Source organism: Hesperophylax consimilis, chromosome 9 (genome assembly GCF_061612785.1).
Source record: "Hesperophylax consimilis isolate HC1 chromosome 9, BYU_Hcon_1.0, whole genome shotgun sequence".
NCBI lineage: Eukaryota > Metazoa > Arthropoda > Insecta > Trichoptera > Limnephilidae > Hesperophylax > Hesperophylax consimilis.
Window position 1 is genome coordinate 39316754 of NC_142844.1, and position 17272 is coordinate 39334025.

General features: G+C 35.7%; 1 protein-coding gene across 2 annotated transcripts; it reads left to right on the forward strand.

Moving 5' to 3' along the window:
• Window positions 1–6978: 6978 nt before the first annotated feature.
• Window positions 6979–12061, forward strand: U2af38 (U2 small nuclear riboprotein auxiliary factor 38). Of its 2 annotated transcripts, XR_016302619.1 has the most exons (6): window positions 6979–7118; window positions 7516–7670; window positions 7787–7941; window positions 9323–9522; window positions 10260–11123; window positions 11216–12061. XR_016302619.1 is itself a non-coding variant. In XM_089635481.1 (5 exons), exons 1-5 carry the CDS (start codon window positions 7075–7077, stop codon window positions 10495–10497), a joined length of 792 nt encoding a protein of 263 aa, XP_089491607.1. In that variant the 5' UTR covers window positions 6979–7074; the 3' UTR covers window positions 10498–12061. The 2 variants fall into 2 exon arrangements, 1 of the variants encoding a protein (XP_089491607.1); XM_089635481.1 differs by having other exon boundaries at window positions 10260–12061.
• Window positions 12062–17272: the final 5211 nt, after the last annotated feature.

The window sequence follows — 17272 nt, forward strand, 5'->3', positions numbered from 1 at the left end:
ACTTCGGCTGCTGCATTATTTTCGATTTATTGCCAGTCAGTGCGGATATCTATTTTGAACGAATTAAAAAAAAAAAAAAATCGTCCAATTGCCGCTTACGATCTTCTGCCAGGAAAGGCTCGATATCATCACAACTTAACTTAAACAATACCCCAAACTAGGCATGCTCGTATTATGGTGTTAACACAAATAAGGAAATATAAAAAAACAATTAAACAATTTAAAGATATTAAATATTTCATGTTGGGTACCTATGATTTGTTTCCTTGTAATGTCTTGTATGTGGTATGTATATTAGGGTGGAGTGACGTTGTATGGGACTTTTTTTTTTAAAGATGCCAGTACTGTAATAGCAAAAAAAAGTTGCCTTTATATAACACCTCTTTCGTCTAAAAAACTCAACTCGATCGAAACATTCCTTTATTCAACAACCAGCACATTTATATTTAGAAAAAAATTGTATGAAAAAAGTCGCTGAAAACTCTGCCAAGCATTATAAACAAGCGATATTCATAGCAAAAATACAATTTTATTAGGGGTTTTATAGCTAATAAGGTGCATAACACATGTGAAAATAAAAATAAAATTACCATAGTTTCAAGGCGGGGTCTATTTTTGGTTTTTTGAAGAGGATTATTGATTTTTTATTGTTTTTTCGTGTTTTTGAGAAACATGTTTTTTTATTAAATAAAATACTAACAAAGAGAATTTTTTTAAACATTATCGAAGTTTTATAATATTTATCGTGTTTTGAAATGAGATTTGATGTGAAATTCGGGCATTATATGCCTAGATTTTATTGTCGCCCGAATGAATCCATCTCTTGCTTCAGGCCCAACTGTAGACAACGATGCCTGAGTAACTAATTTGATGCACCTCTCGACTGCTTGAATGTGGCAGGGAAATCTGGGAAATTCAATACTGTCCTTTTCTTCACCGAAATTATTTATCATTTTGACTAGGTCGTCATTACTGATTTCGGATAGTATCGGTGGCGGTGTAACTTCGCATTCCTGCCAGTTGATAATATCGTAATATTTACTTGCTGAAAAGTTTATTGTTGGAATAATAAAGTCTCTAACAACAGATGGACTCGGACATCTATCTCGCGCCTTTAATATTCGTCTCAAACCCAATTCTCTTACAATAAGGTTGTCATCCATTATCATGGATAGTAGCAGATTTTCCGGGTGGCAAAAATAGGCGTTTATTTGAATTACTGGATTAATTACATCTCGTAGATCGGTGCTCAAATATCGGGTGAGTTTTATTATAGTAAAAACATGTAATGCCCCATCTTTACATGACGGGTGCCTCTTTATCTCAAACCATGTCGGAGCATATGCTTTAACAACATATTCAGCAAGAATTTTTAGGTTCACTGAAGGGTTAGTTGTTCCTATATATAATCGAAGTATTGAGTTTGCTGTCGTCAACCAGCGTGAGTGACAAATACTACCTGGATGACTGTTTTCATATTTCGTACAAGTATTTTTGGTCCGTGCTCAAATTTTTCAATTCCTCTGTGTTGAGTTTGTGCATCTCAAAGTGTGTTGGTGAATAATTTATAACGGTGTTTTTAGAGCTGCTTGAAAGAAGTTTTCCAATAGGTCCTGAAAACCCTTTAGGTCCTGTTGTAGCACCATCTAAGTGTTGAAACAAGTGGCGAAGGGGAAGTTCGTTTGCATGCAGCTGACAGATAAACCATTGTAACGGATGACCTAATTCCAATTCCATGAATCTAATAGTTCCATTTTTTTTGCCTGTATTGACAGCAGTCCCATCACATCCAATCGCTGATAAATCATTCAAATTAAAACCGTTCATTTTTAAATGGTGTAACATACTCTTTGCGATGTTTTTGCCAGTTCCTGATGATGGTGTAACATGTCCAACATATTGAGACCCCGGCTCAGATAAAATGGAATAATGTTCTTCTGAAATCGTTCTCCGATGATATCTATCCCCTATTTTTTCCTGAGACAGTGTTTTATCCTTCCTTCCATCGAAATATAGACCTCGAATTTTTGTTGACTCCGACGACATCTGCCATGTTTTTATTAAAGAAGTGCGACACGTTTGTTTAGCTCGTCTGAGTTTGCTCCTATCAATCACCATTTTAGAGATGTCTTCGGTTACTATGCCAAAATCTTGTAATGTAGCACTTGCAACACCTGATGCCGACCTGTCTGACAAACCATACTGATCGCAGATTCTGGCCAAAGTGGGGAGTTTTAACATCATACGGGAATTTTCTGGAGGTTGCGAAGAATGTGAAGAAAATGATTGGTTTTCATCAAAAAAGGGTTGACGTAGTTTTGTCGCTGATGCTGTAGTTGAGCTGACCTTCGAAGCAAGTTCAGATAAACGAGCTTGCATCCTCATTTTCCAATGTAATTTTTTTGTTGTGTCGGTGTCTATTGCTCCCAGCATCATTTTTCTCGAGGATCTTTGGTCTTGAAGGAATTCTTGTTCTTTGGTGGGTACCTTGCGCGTCTTTTCGCAGGAACACATATTCAGATTGTTACATTTGCATGAAGCAATATCGAAAAGTTTATTCATTTTGATTTTATAAGAATTTAACTTAACATAATAATGCACACTTTTTTTTGGCCAATTTTTAAGTTTTAAGTATTCGTTATAATGATCTTGGATCAGTTTCATCACTCGATTGTGTGAAACAATGGGAATAGAAGCGCGCTTCCAAATTCCTTCAACAATTGCAGATATAACACTTTTTATTTCAATACTGACGGTTTTTTTGTAGAGTTAAGATTACGCTCATATCGTAAGAACAAATAATGTTTAATCACTTCTGAGACAATAGGTAACACTTGAGAGTTCATTTCAGTTGGTGCCCCGAATATTGGACATAAAATTTTGCTTCTCGTGTAATTTGCATTCATTTTCACCACAATTATATGTGTTAAAATTTATTTATTTATTAATCTTAAGTTAGCTCACATCTTCGTGTGTGCTAATAGTTTTATAAACATATAAACATGTAGGTACATTGTTTGGCAAACATAATCTTTCTTTAAATATTTCAATAAAGTCACAAAAAAGAAACATTAATAATTGAGATAGACATATTTTCTTAATTCATTTTTGAACTTATTAATATTTTCTATCACAGCAATTTCCTTCGGGATTTTGTTATAGAGTTGAACGGCCTAGTACATCAGAGATTGAAAATTGAATCGGACAAGGATTCTAACACGTCTCCGGTCAGCGGTAGCCGAAACGAAACTAGATGCAAGTCGCATCTAGTTTCTGCGACGAAACGACAGGAGCGAAATTATCCCCCCCACCTCCACAGCGCTCACAAACTCACTAGTTTAACAGCAATTTATGCAGTGTTTTTTTTTTATAAAACATGTAATGTTCAATAAGGTAAATGCAATTGAAAGTAATGGATATTATTTTATATTTTTGAGAATGTACTCAGATTTTGGGAAAAAAAGGCTAAATTTACGTTTTTTACGTTACGAAATTTCTAGGTTGTTGAATGAAGACATAAGTTTAGATTTTTTAAAGTATTTTTACGAGAATATGAATGACATGAAGCATCTTTTGGCAGCTATTACAATAGCGAGATTTGATTTTTGCAATGTCGCTCCATGCTAATGTATATTCCTTAATTACCAGGTGACCAGGTGTGAAGTGTATAGGTTTGTGTGTGTGAATATGTATGCGCATTGAGCAGTTTATATTGCATCTCCACAACTCAAATATAAACAAAAGGAGACCCATAATAGTTTCAAAGAGAGGTGGTATGTACGTCATCAATAAAAAATATTCCTTCTCACACATCTTATATGAAATGAGAAAGACAAGTTGCTAGAACGATGACTTCACCGACCTCTCTCTGGGACTACTACAGGTAGTATTATGATCCAAACCTGCAATATTTTAAAGGGGTTAATGGAATGATGCCTCCATATGTGACTCTTTTGTCAAATCAGGCAGTACATTATACAATGAAATTCTCTAAATGAAGTAATATTCTCTGAGAGATGTGTAAAAAATGAATACACAGTGGCAGAACAGTAAGAATATTCGTAGGCACAAACATCAAAAACGTGTTGTGGTGATGGAATTACTCATAGGCATAGTTACAAAATGACTCCCTGTACATGCCTTGACACTATGTATTAATTTTTTAAATGATGTAAATTAGTATAATTCAAACCCAGCAATATATTATTTTTTGACAAGAAAAACAAACCTGCAAATCTAAGCAGTTTTTGTGGGTCCCTACAATAATAATAATGTTTGGATCATTTCTAAGGCGCATTTTTTGTGAAAAATGTGAAAACAGGGTGCTCCCTAGAAGGTTAAATAGAATATTTCTATTTTTTATACTGACAATTCGTGGTGGAATTCCATTTTAATGATATATTGAAACAAGTTTCAAACTTTTTTCCACTTATTTTATGTTTTGATTGTTACCGTTATCGGTTTATTGCAGCCATCTTCAGACTGGTACAATTATTCCTTTAACCGCTTAATGCTTTTAAACGAGTCACGCTCGCGCGCTAAATGCGTTCCAATTTCTGCTAGGCCGAGTGACGCTCGCCGGTTTCGACTTGCAGCGTTCTATTTTTAGCTAACACAAGTAACTCTTGTGAAAGTTAGCAATGTATTTTACTCAGTTTGAATTTGCCTGCAGTTGAGATCGGTCGTGTTTAACAAATGTTTCAATGTGTTGTTAAATAAAAGTAGAATTATTAGTTCACAGAAATATATATTTAGGGTTCTCAGTCTTACAGTAAGAATATACACAAATAAATAATAATTATTTATGCAACTGCAGATCTTCCCACTCCACTTTAAAAGCGAAAAGAAGTTAACAGCAAACTGCTTAATCTCACATTAGTTATCTCTCTTATTACGACCCTACCAACTAATTTGATATCGGTATTGGTAGATACATATACAATATTATTAGACTGAAGCACATTCTTGTAAGACCATTGATGTATTATATTTAGAGACGGGAAGTGAAAGAATAGGTGTCAATTTTGATCGTCTAATTGGTCCGATTAGGCTTCCAATACTCTAACTACAAAATTCGGTCTACGCATAGTGCGCCCCGATTATCGCTAGTGGAACATCTTTCTACGAGATATTAGTGTAGTGAGCAATTTCACCTCTAATTTATTAATTTTATAAACTCCATGGGTAAGACCAAATTGGGATTGCTTGTTCTTCAGGTTAGAAACAGGATTGGAATCATAACTCTATAATTTTTTCTTCACTCTTCTTTCGTTGTGTTGTCTAAACACGAAATCATCATATCAAGTTCTTCTTTGGTCAATTCCAAGCTGATGTTTTCTTGTTTAGTCTTTCCATCAATTTTATGAAGTGTGGAAAAGTCTAAATTAATTACTGGATATTTCAAGGAAGGTGAAGCGCTGCTTCCTATAACCCAATTTACTTTCCAATCAAAGTCATTCAAAGTCGGTTTAATGCCGGCATTGTGTTGTTTTAAAAGTGTTACCGCAATATCAAGCTTTCTTTGTTTAAATGTTTCCATTATGAATGCTGATTTATCATTGTCTAAAATTTTGGAGAAGTCATCTTTACTTTGAGATGAAGAATATGTGAGATGTAGAATGAGTGATCTTAATTTATTCTTTAAATTAGTGACATCTTCATTTGTATATTCCGCATCCGCAAGAATTGGACATTTCTTTGGAACGTATCCAGTCATTTCATCCAGGAAATTTACGGTGAACTGCAAAAGAAGAAAGGTCATTTTATAAACTTAATTTTTATAATATTTACATCAGCTAGGTAACAAAATATTTTAAATATGCACACCTGTCTGAAAGAATCCATGGGAAGTTCATTCAAACTGAGGACCATGCTGAATTATAGAAATTTACAATATATTTTCGAGAGAGTTTTATATTCTAGATATTAAAAACAAATTAACGATCAATGACATCCAAATTCTCTTCGATAGTATTTCACTGACACTCATACCTGACATGACACTTCTCTTCTGACAGTAATAATAAATGTTGCTCGACGAAAAAAAATTAGATTCCATATCTGAAAATGAGAAATGTTATTGGTGTACTTTCAGTAGTTTTACATTTCTTATATTTATTTTTCCGACTTTATGTCCGGGTTAAATCTTCCCCATAGGAAAAACTAAACCCTTCCACACACTTTTCCACAAATGATCATGTAGTCAATCAACATTATGCAAGTGCATTATATAAGAAAAATAATTACAAAACAATACAAGACAACACGTCAACTCACCAGATATCAAATGGGAAAATAATTCACCGACTCCAGATATTTTCATATCAGAGGGTTCGGCTCGGTAGAACTCCTAACAGGGCCTATAAATCCTACTGATCCCTCAACATAAATATTTAAAAAATCTTTCGTAATCCTACATGTATTTAAAATGACTGATTTTTGCATTTTTATATATAAATTTTTTGAAAGATCTAATACGCCTAAATTTTCAATGAGAGAGCTAGGAATAATTCCAGTAGCCGAAATAACAAATGGTAATATTTTTATAGTCTGAGAATGCCAAATTCTTTTTATCTCATTTCCTAAATCTGTGTATTTTCTTATTTTTTTCATTAACAGATTTTTGAAAATAACAGGAATTTGGAATAGCGACATCAATGATTTAAGTTTTTTTTTTAAAGTTTGTCATGTAAAACTATATTATTGTCTTTTAAATTTATATTGTGTGCATTTTATGACCAATGCACAATAATGTGATATAGGTACCGTACAATAAGTCCGAGTGCTACTTATACTTAGTAATGCATAAGTTTTGGTATATAAACGTAGGAAAACTTAAGAATTATAACAAGATAAGTTAACGTGAAGGAAACAAAGGGGGAATAATAAAAAAGAGAGATAGGAACTACATTTTGGTATCCATTGTTATATTCTGATAAGGTAACACATTTTTACGTTATTGCCACATTTAGCATCGACGCCATTTTTACTACAAACTACAAACCAAACGTTTCTTTGCCGGTTTTGATAGATTATAACAATTTCTCGAATGACATTTTAGTGTAAAAAAACGCAATGGCTGAATATCTAGCCGCGATCTTCGGAACGGAGAAAGACAAGTAAGTTCTTATATTTATACAATACATACATTTATAAAAAAAGTAACATGGTTATGTTCTGCTGGACACTGGATTTTCAAAATCATTTTACGGTGTTACTTCTAATTGAATTGAAATGAATGTTTTTGTTATATTTTCATTCTTCCAGTTTGTTTCCAAATTCTTTATCAAAAGATGGTGTATCTTTCGGCTTTTGAATGGAACTGTTGCAGTTTGGGCTTTATAAGCCGCCAAAAAATAATGCTTTACGTGTTTCGTCTTGATAACCAATTTATTTTCTGTCATACGATTATAATTTCCATCGCGGATTTACGTTACGCACTTTCCGATTGAAAAGTGTTTCTGAAATTAACCCTCTTATTAAGAAATGTCATAAGGATGTGTTTTTGTTTTCCAGGGTCAATTGCTCGTTTTATTTTAAAATTGGAGCATGCCGTCACGGAGACCGGTGTTCTCGTATCCATAATAAACCAACATTTTCGCAGACATGTTTACTCCAGAACTTGTACGTAAACCCCCAGAATTCCGCCAAGTCTGCTGATGGCAGTCACTGTAAGTTCTTTCTTTGCATACTTAGACATAAGTACTTGTAATATTTCTTTATTTCATTCGAAATGTTTCTGCCAGGAAAAATTATCATATAATGCAACTTTACAATATTTTTTCAGTGGTGGCAAATGTATCTGATGAGGAGATGCAGGAGCATTATGACAACTTCTTCGAGGATGTTTTCGTAGAATGTGAAGACAAATACGGAGAGATTGAAGAGATGAACGTCTGTGACAATCTTGGGGACCACCTCGTTGGAAACGTCTACATAAAGGTATAAAACTGCAAAGTACCATATGTAACTATTCAATACAATAATGAATAACCTGGGATAATAAAAACCAATTTTGTTTGTTAAAATACTATATTTTATAAAACTGAATGTAGGTAGTAAGTATACTAATGGAAATGAAAAAGGTTTTAGCAGATTCTAAATAGATTTTATACTTGTAGACTGTAATCGACAACTATGTCTCTTACATAGACTGTAGGATAGGGGGCCGGTCAGTCCGTGGGTAACCGCTAGGTCCGGGGTAGAAATCTGCTTTCCCGTGATGCACTGTCTCAGCCGGGGTAGGAATCTGCCTTATCCTTGGTGCGTTGCTTAGGTCGGGGCAGAATTATCATAATAATGCTTTATCCTTGGTGCAGGAAGAGGCAGGAGTCCAGGGGGAAGCCAAGTCAATATAAGATCCAGGTGGAGATCCGGAGAGAAGCTGTCAGGGCGAGTAGAAGTAGAGTGGCTGGTGGTGGTCCGAAGCGGAGAGTGCCTGCTGAAGGCTGGTGTGCGGTATTTATTATGCCATCCCCCTCTCCCGAGTTTGGGGAGGGCGGGGTCAACGTGCTGCCTTCTTTCGCGGGCCGTTGGTGGTCCGCGGACTGTGACGTCTGCTACGATGTATTTAGCTTAGGTCACAACCTTTAGAACTATTCTACTCCTTATGCTCTTTTAGTCGACCCTAACCACTTCTCTCCGACATTTTTATTTATCAAGAAAACATACCTACATACATTTGTACAGTATAAGGGACCCCGGTCCAGCATATTCAGGGTAAATCTTAATTAATTTTCTTATTTCTAAATTTACACTATTTCTTATTAACTAGTTATGCTAAGGAGAGTCCGGTTGTTTTATCTATGTTTTTTATTTCCTAATATCTACGGCCGAACTGCTACAAACTTAATCTAAACATTTCCATATGTCGTTAATTCAACAAATCATGCCGTACAGCGTCGCTTAGGGGCGTGCTGGTTGGTCCCGTGCGATCACCTTGGCCGGCCCGGGCACCCATGGTGCCGGGAAGAGGGCCGGGGGCGAGCGGGACTCTAGGTATTGAAGCCTCACGTAAGTTTTAAAACCTCCCTCCCGCTCGCTGATCCGACCATTACGCAATGCGGACCGCCGGGAGCGAAACTGTACACACCGTCCGGTACATAGACTTTTTTAATTACTCGTATTATAAACGTTAAATTAAAGTATTGTCTGTAAGCAGTGCTTGCTATGGTTGCTGCACAGATGTTTCATCGGAACAGCCAGCTAATATTATCGCTGGTTACTTAGTCAGCTTAGCACAACAGGAAGATCAATTAATCAATAAACCTTGTTTAGCACCAAATTACTAAATAATATCTGTTTATTTCTATATTATTTTTAGTTCCGTCGTGAAGAAGATGCTGAGAAAGCTGCGACAGAGTTGAACAATCGCTGGTTTGGTGGCCGGCCAGTTTACGCGGAGCTGTCCCCAGTTACGGACTTCCGTGAGGCTTGCTGCAGACAATATGAGATGGGAGAGTGCACCCGCTCTGGCTTCTGCAACTTCATGCACCTTAAACCCATCTCCAGGGATCTGAGAAGGTAACATGATGACTTTTACTTATTTTGTTACCACTTAGGGGTAGACACTTTATTTCAGGTATTGACAAGTATTTATTACTAAGTTTATGAATCAAACCTTTTTGGTCCATTTCGTTTCTGCCATTTTTTTTTTTGACCAGTTGTATAGATGTAAAGAGCCAGCCTTATATCTTAGAGTGCCTTAGTTACCAATTAGCTTAACATTAAGCTTCACACCGATATAACACAACTTTTCTTAGAGTGCCTTAGTTACCAATTAGCTTAACATTAAGCTTCACACCGATATAACACAACTTTTCTTAGAGTGCCTTAGTTACCAATTAGCTTAACATTAAGCTTCACACCGATATAACACAACTTTTCTTAGAGTGCCTTAGTTACCAATTAGCTTAACTTTAAGCTTCACACCAATATAACACAACTTTTCTTAGAGTGCCTTAGTTACCAATTAGCTTAACTTTAAGCTTCACACCAATATAACACAACTTTTCTTAGAGTGCCTTAGTTACCAATTAGCTTAACTTTAAGCTTCACACCAATATAACACAACTTTTCTTAGAGTTCCTTTGTTACCAATTAGCTTAACTTTAAGCTTCACACTTTTTGAATGAGCTGCACACCAATATAACACAACTTTTCATCGGGGTGATTCTCGTCACTCATTTGCATACATGTAACTCTCATATCCCATACTGGATCTTTCTAATTTCTAAATCTTTAAACGTATTTCTTTCCAGGTACCTTTACTCTCGCCGTAAGATGCCCATTGGAGGTTCCGGTGGGCGTCGCAGCCGCTCACGATCCCGAGAGCGCGGGGGCGGCGGCGGGGGAGGTGGCGGCGGTGGTGGTGGTGGCGGTGGCGGAGGTGGCGGTGGTGGTGGTGGAGGTGGAGGAGGGGGTAAGCGTCGCTCCCGTTCCCCCCGCGAACGCCGCCCCAAGGAGGGACCCAGGAGCTCCCGCTCTGGCAGATACTAGCAGGCACTCCAAAGGCCTAAATCCCATACTAACACTTGACTTCCTCCACTTGCTCCAGCTCGCATCTAACTTACCCATAAAAATACATTTTTGTGAATGTCGTACCAGGAAAGAGATACACACGAGCTAAATTAAATTATTACACAAGCTAATTTTGCTAGAACGTTTTTGGTGAATATTGTAACAAACTTAACCTTTAACGTTGGCCTTTTTAATGCAATCTTTCCCATCACCAGTGCCGGCTCGTGACTTTTGGGTGTGTTTTGAGTTTTAATATTTAAAAAATGGCATTATTGATGTCGTAGCCGAACATTTTTTTATTTAATCGAAAATTTAGTTTTTAGAAAAAAGGGAAATTGGTGCCAAACTGAAATTTCCTTAAAATCTTCATACAAAAAATTGAAATTTAAAAAAAAATCTTTGTGTTAAAATCATCAATAATGTCGAATTTTTCGAACTTAGCTATCTATCACACTCAAAAGTCACGAGCTGCCACTGCCCATCACATGGCACGTCATGACACAATCTATGTGTTTTAGTGAAATTTCATGATTCACATAATATACGACAGACGTGTACGGGGATAGCTGCTGACTGATCATATATGTTACAACTGCGTGGATCAGGTTAACAATGACATGCAAGTTAGATTGTTACAGCTGCGTGGATCAGGTTAACTATGACATGTAAGTTAGATTGTTAAAACTGCGTGGATCAGGTTAACAATGACATGCAAGTTAGATTGTTACAGCTGCGTGGATCAGGTTAACTATGACATGTAAGTTAGATTGTTACATGTGGAAATTATTGGAAACTATAAATCTCCCATAAAATTCACTAACATCTAATTTAAATACATAAATGTTTACTTATTAACAGTGTGTTATGTACAAGTGAATGTTTTTACAATCACCGGAACGCTTTTATGGGATTCAGGCCTCAGGATTACAAGTACAGTAAAACACAATTCAAATGAATATCACTGATGATAAAATCCTTTAATAATATCATTTTATTCTAAATACTTTTTTCATATTTTGACACAGAGTTTTCTGCTACTGACTTTTATCATGTATTTTTTGTCTAGTAAACTACATTTTGAAGTTTTTCACAATGAGGCAATTTATTAAAAGTGTTGATTTGAAAATCATCAAATTATTTTTGTCAAAAACATTGCGTTCAAAATGTGTTTTCCAAAGTAGATAAATTAACTATTGATCCAGGTATTATTTTATCACTATTTTATGTATGACCTTTTTTGTAATGCAGGAAACTTAATTTAGAAATGTTGACGGATATCAGGTGTGTGTGGTGTTTTAATTTGTATGTTGTAAAAGTTGTTTAAAATCCTGTATGAAGTATAGTTGGTAACTTCCTTAATAATAAATTAATATTATTCGGATAATGTGTGTTCTATTTATTTCCTTTTTACCAGTGCATTTCAACATGCCTTAATTCTTCAGGCTAATTTGTTCGCTTTTGGGAACATCCCATGTGGTTTCATAGAAATGGTTTTATCGGGAGATACAAGAGATATAGGCCAGTGCAATTAGCGATTCGCGATCGAAGTAATTCCGGTAGTCCCAATTTTTTTATATGTTATATAAACTGATCCCCTGATGTAAAATATGATTTTCCGACCTTGGCGCACCTGTGCTCGCGCCGCCATTTTGAAAAAACTGGCCGAAATCGGGCCAAAATCTAGTGTTTCCCAAATATCTCATTTCCAATGCAAATTTCGGCTAAAATATCTTAACAAGTATAATATAAAATAAAATAACCTACAACTTTTGTTTATAAAAATTTCTTCTATCTCTAATAGGTACCGAGGTAGAAAGTCGTAAAAGTGCGTATATTTTTGAAAAAAACAAGTTTTTTGCGCGACTAGGTTTGGTTTTTTATAAATACCTCGTTTCCAGTACAATTTTGTGAAAAATTTATTGATAATAATTTTGTAGAAAATAAAATTTCGTTAAAGAATTAGGTATATAATTTATATTTTTTATCTCTATTACGTATCCAAACTCTAATCCACCAAAACCAGGCCAAAAATTGAAACTGAGGTTAGGTGTTTTAAACTTGGCATTCCTTGATTTTATTTTTGTTTAACAATTATTGTTCTAAGAACATATACGTTGACAACAATCGTCATGCCTGTGTCAGACCTAGCTATAAATATAGTAGATAGACTATTTCAGCATATCGGTCGCCATACATTCCCAATGGGAAGACCACTAAAATAGGCCAAGCCACTACATTTGTGCTCGCAGCTTGGTCTAACATGCCTATCAACGTAATCATAACATACATTTAAGATTATTAATACAATTAAGATGATAAGGTACATAAAAAAGATAAAAAATTGGTATTTTCGTAAAATTAACATTTATTGACATACTTTTCTTTATTAGTTAAGTTGTCAGCATAACAAAAAAAAAATTAATGGTAGATCAGTTTAGACAGAAGTATGAGCCCTTGACTATAGTTTCTTACTTCTGGCCCTGAATAGCTTCTTCATCTGTCTTATCACCCAAATTTGTGGCGACTGGGTCATCATATTCCTGTCATCGTCATCAACGAAGGCTTCTACAGCATTCTCGCAGAAGTTGCCATTGCAATGAATGCAGAGTAGGGGAACATTTCAAACCCGACTTTCTGCAGGTGCACTTTCCAGCGCAACCTTTTTTACATTGACATGATATGAAGTTCAGCAAGGCCTGAGGTGCAGTTTCCTTCAACATTGTTACTGGAGTAAGTAACCCAACAGCATCCTTTTTCCACCCCCATTCAGTCGGATCTTTATCGTGATCAAGCCAAGTCTGCACTTGCAAGTATGTTCTTGAAGCGTGTTGCTGGACTGCATCTTTGGTGGGTGGTAGCCTGGATAAATTGAATTTGTTCTTTTTTACTCCTTTGACGAAAATTATGTACCTTACATTTTCCAAATTTGATTTCTCGTTGCCGCCATACAAAAGTGCAAATGTTCGGCAGCCAAAGTGATTGTTTCTGTCTTTGCTTTTGGGTCTTGAAATACACGAACAAGTTAATTCACTGAGTGGTTCTTGAGAAGAATATTACAAAATTTGTGTTTGCCTTGACCGAACGGAGCTCCAGTTGTATCGCAACCACTTATGGCATGAAGGAATAAAATGTTTTCAACTATTTCAATGTGTTTAAAACATTTTTTCGAGTACAACGCGTTAGAACTTTTTGGTAATATACGTTGAGAGGTGAGAGAGCTGTGAGGAGTACCAGCAGATCAATATCCTGACCAACGATTATGACTACATCATGTTGAGATGACAACGAATTTGCTGTGTTCACTATGAGAACGTCAACATCCTCTTCAGCTTGTAGGTACTGTCGTTTTGTGGGATCGTGCAAATGAGGTTCTGAGTAGGGAAATAAAACGAGACTTGTTCTTCTCATTTCCCAGAAACTTTTCCTTTGGCACTTGTGGGTGCATGCTTTCAAAAAACAAAACTTCAGCAGAAGTTGTAACTCCGTAGCACGCCGTGCTCTTTCCACCCCGTTAGTGCTTTTCTTTTCCATAGAATCTGGGTATCCATCGAATACCACTACTGCATTGGATCCATAATGATTTTGTACATACCTGACATATTGCTGGAAAATTACTGAAAAAGGTTGAGTACGACCCCATACAACTTTGTGCAGTAAATATCCGCCATCAATTAAGTGTATTTTACTGCTTCCCAGTTCTGTATTATTCGGTAGAGGGTTGAATGATGAATAAAATATAGACTTCGTTCCTTTGCGCATGCCTTCCTCTGAGAAAAGAGACAATGGTACAGGAGAGAGTTCATATTTAAAATATTCTTTAAGTTCACTTTCAGACTTTTTGGCAATACACATACGATGGAATAGCATTAATGGATCTATTGCCATAGTCACACCCTGATTTTTGACACTGCTGGTCACCGCCGCAAGAGAAACGATAGCATCATTACGTTTTAAGTGTAGGTTTCCAAAGTTCTGGTTGATAACTTTAGACATAGCTAATTTCCCCATCTTTTCAGCCATGTGACAAGTGACTTTGCTATCCCCGATTGTGCCACTGCTAATAGACATAATCACGTTTGTTTTAGGAAATGGTTCATGGCAAGCAAACCAATCAATGAGAGTTTGAACGTCTCGATCATCCCTCTCAATTCTTGTAGGCCTCATCTCTACATGTTGCTCTGACGTTCCTGATTCAATCCCACAGAATGACTAGATACCCTCACAAATGTTATTAATGATTCTTTATATCGGTAAAAAAAACTATATAAACATAAAAACGGGACAGCTTTTTTTGAAATTTTATGTTCTACATAATTGGTTTCAATAAAATTTTCATGAAATTCCACTGGAAACGAGGTATTTATAAAAAACCAAACCTAGTCGCGCAAAAAACTTGTTTTTTCAAAAATATACGCACCTTTACGACTTTCTACCTCGGTACCTATTAGAGATAGAAGAAATTTTTATAAACAAAAGTTGTAGGTTATTTTATTTTATATTATACTTGTTAAGATACTTTAGCCGAAATTTGCATTGGAAATGAGATATTTGGGAAAAACTAGATTTTGGCCCGATTTCGGCCAGTTTTTTCAAAATGGCGGCGCGAGCACAGGTGCGCCAAGGTCGGAAAATCAGATTTTACATCAGGGGATCAGTTTATATAACACATAAAAAAATTGGGACTACCGGAATTACTTCCATCGCGACCCCCTTTTTGGCGCTAATTGCACTGGCCTAATACAGTCAGGGATTACTGTTATGGTCAAAAATATGATATGTCTGTGTTAGAAAGAGAAAACAGCACGCTTTATATTTATGTGCACCTCCATGAAACCAGAGGTTCTAAACGCAATTTCAAAAAATATGATTAAACTTAGTGAATTTTTATTAATTATTTTTATATGAAACGACAATAAAAAAGTGGTGACAATGACCCTTGTAATACATTTGTCTAATAAAATGCATATGTTTTTATATATTTTTTCATTATCAGTATATAATTTTTTTTTGCATATTTTACCCCTTCCAACAGCAGTTTTTAGTTTTTGGATATGATCAGATATATTCCATTTATTTAATAATAATAATAATAAAAACATCAATAGATAAATTTTACATATTTTTTTACATAAATTCTATTTACAAAAAGGTCACTGCTCAGCTATGCATTCCGGATCTCTCCGGGAATGCAGCTGGTTTTCAGCAGTGCCTTGATTTTATAAGCGGAAATACTCCGACCTTCAACATAACCGTTAACCTTTACAACACTGTCTTAAACTTTGTCGAGGGGTAAGGCTCTACGGAGGTTGTGAATTCAAATCCTGACTGCGAAATACAATTTGTATTTGATTTAGTTGTGTTTCACAATGTATTTATTTGAAAATAATATATATATTTTGTTGTGGTGTATCACAATTTATTAATTTCAAAGAAATATATAGTTTGCGGCATTTTTCTGGAGTGAAAGATACTCTCAGTATTGCCCTGGTGTAAGATCAGCATTCAGAATTGAAACTTTGCTTGAAATGGCTTTAGCCACGTTTGGTGACCAGATCTGAATTGCCAGGTACTTCTCTATCTCCTTCTCCTCACTACCTTCAGCCTCATAATATACCCCAATTGGAGATGCCCCAGTCTCTCCGGCTCCAGATGTAGAGTAGAAACACTTTAAAAAAGATTTCTGCTTGTGTAGTGGTGTATTGTATCTTAAGACTACTGCAGGGTAAGAGGGGACTGCCGGTGGGTGTTCTAATTTATTTTGAACCACTATCGGTGTTCACAAACTTTCCAACATATGCTCTATAGTCCTTTGCCTGTACATACATATTTAAAACAAAAGATTTGAAGCAGGCCAATTTTTCATGCTCTAAGTAAAATTTGTAAACCAAACCATGTCTCTAGCCAATCTCTAAACATGTATTAAATAATTTGCAGCTCTGCATACCTCTCATGAATTTTAACCGGAGTCATCACAAACTTTAACCCGTACGGCCAGCAAGAAACTTCAATATAAAAAAAGTATTTTTTTTAAAGCCAACACTTAGATTTTACCGTACTTAATATTTTATTATCTTCCTCTTTTGAAACAAATAGAGATAATGATATCCTCACTGGGATGTCCCGTGCTGAGGATTTAATTTTCATATTATAAATATTTAGTAGTATGGATGATATGAAGTAATTATAAATATATTTAGGTAAGGTGATATTTATATTTGTTTTTTACTGACCCAGTTGAGGTAACATCCAAAGGCAAAATAAATGCAAAAGATCGACACTGCAATCAGACGCGGCCCGTGACTGTAATTACCAGCAGTGCATTTCACTTTTAAAATGTACCTAGTCTGTAATTTAGGTGGAGCAAATTAATGAATGGGAACACCTACTGCAATTCATTCTATCTTCTAAGTTATATGTGTAAAATAACTGATAATACAAAATTATCTCGAAAATAAAGGACACTCAATTCATCGTTGAAAATATAGCGAAACCGTTTGATTTCACCGCGAACGAGTTCCAATGTGTTAATGTTGTTGCGTTAACATTGAACATTAGTATTTCTAAGCGAATCCATTCCAAACGCATTGGATTACGCATGATCAAAGTGATGCAAAATTCACTCGCCGTCAAAGCACTTCGATAATGCACGGAATGGGTTATGTATCTGCGCTGCTCTAATACGTAATTTGACATTAAGAGTGTAATCTGTCTCGCTCATGTCACCGTTTCGGCTACTTCGGGCTGTCTCGATACC

Coding starts and splice junctions, on each gene's coding strand:
- U2af38 (XM_089635481.1), top strand. CDS start 7,075: ATGGCTGAATATCTAGCCGCGATCTTCGGAACGGAGAAAGACAA. Junction 7,119..7,515: donor TTCGGAACGGAGAAAGACAA/GTAAGTTCTTAT, acceptor TTTGTTTTCCAG/GGTCAATTGCTCGTTTTATT. Junction 9,523..10,259: donor ATCTCCAGGGATCTGAGAAG/GTAACATGATGA, acceptor ATTTCTTTCCAG/GTACCTTTACTCTCGCCGTA.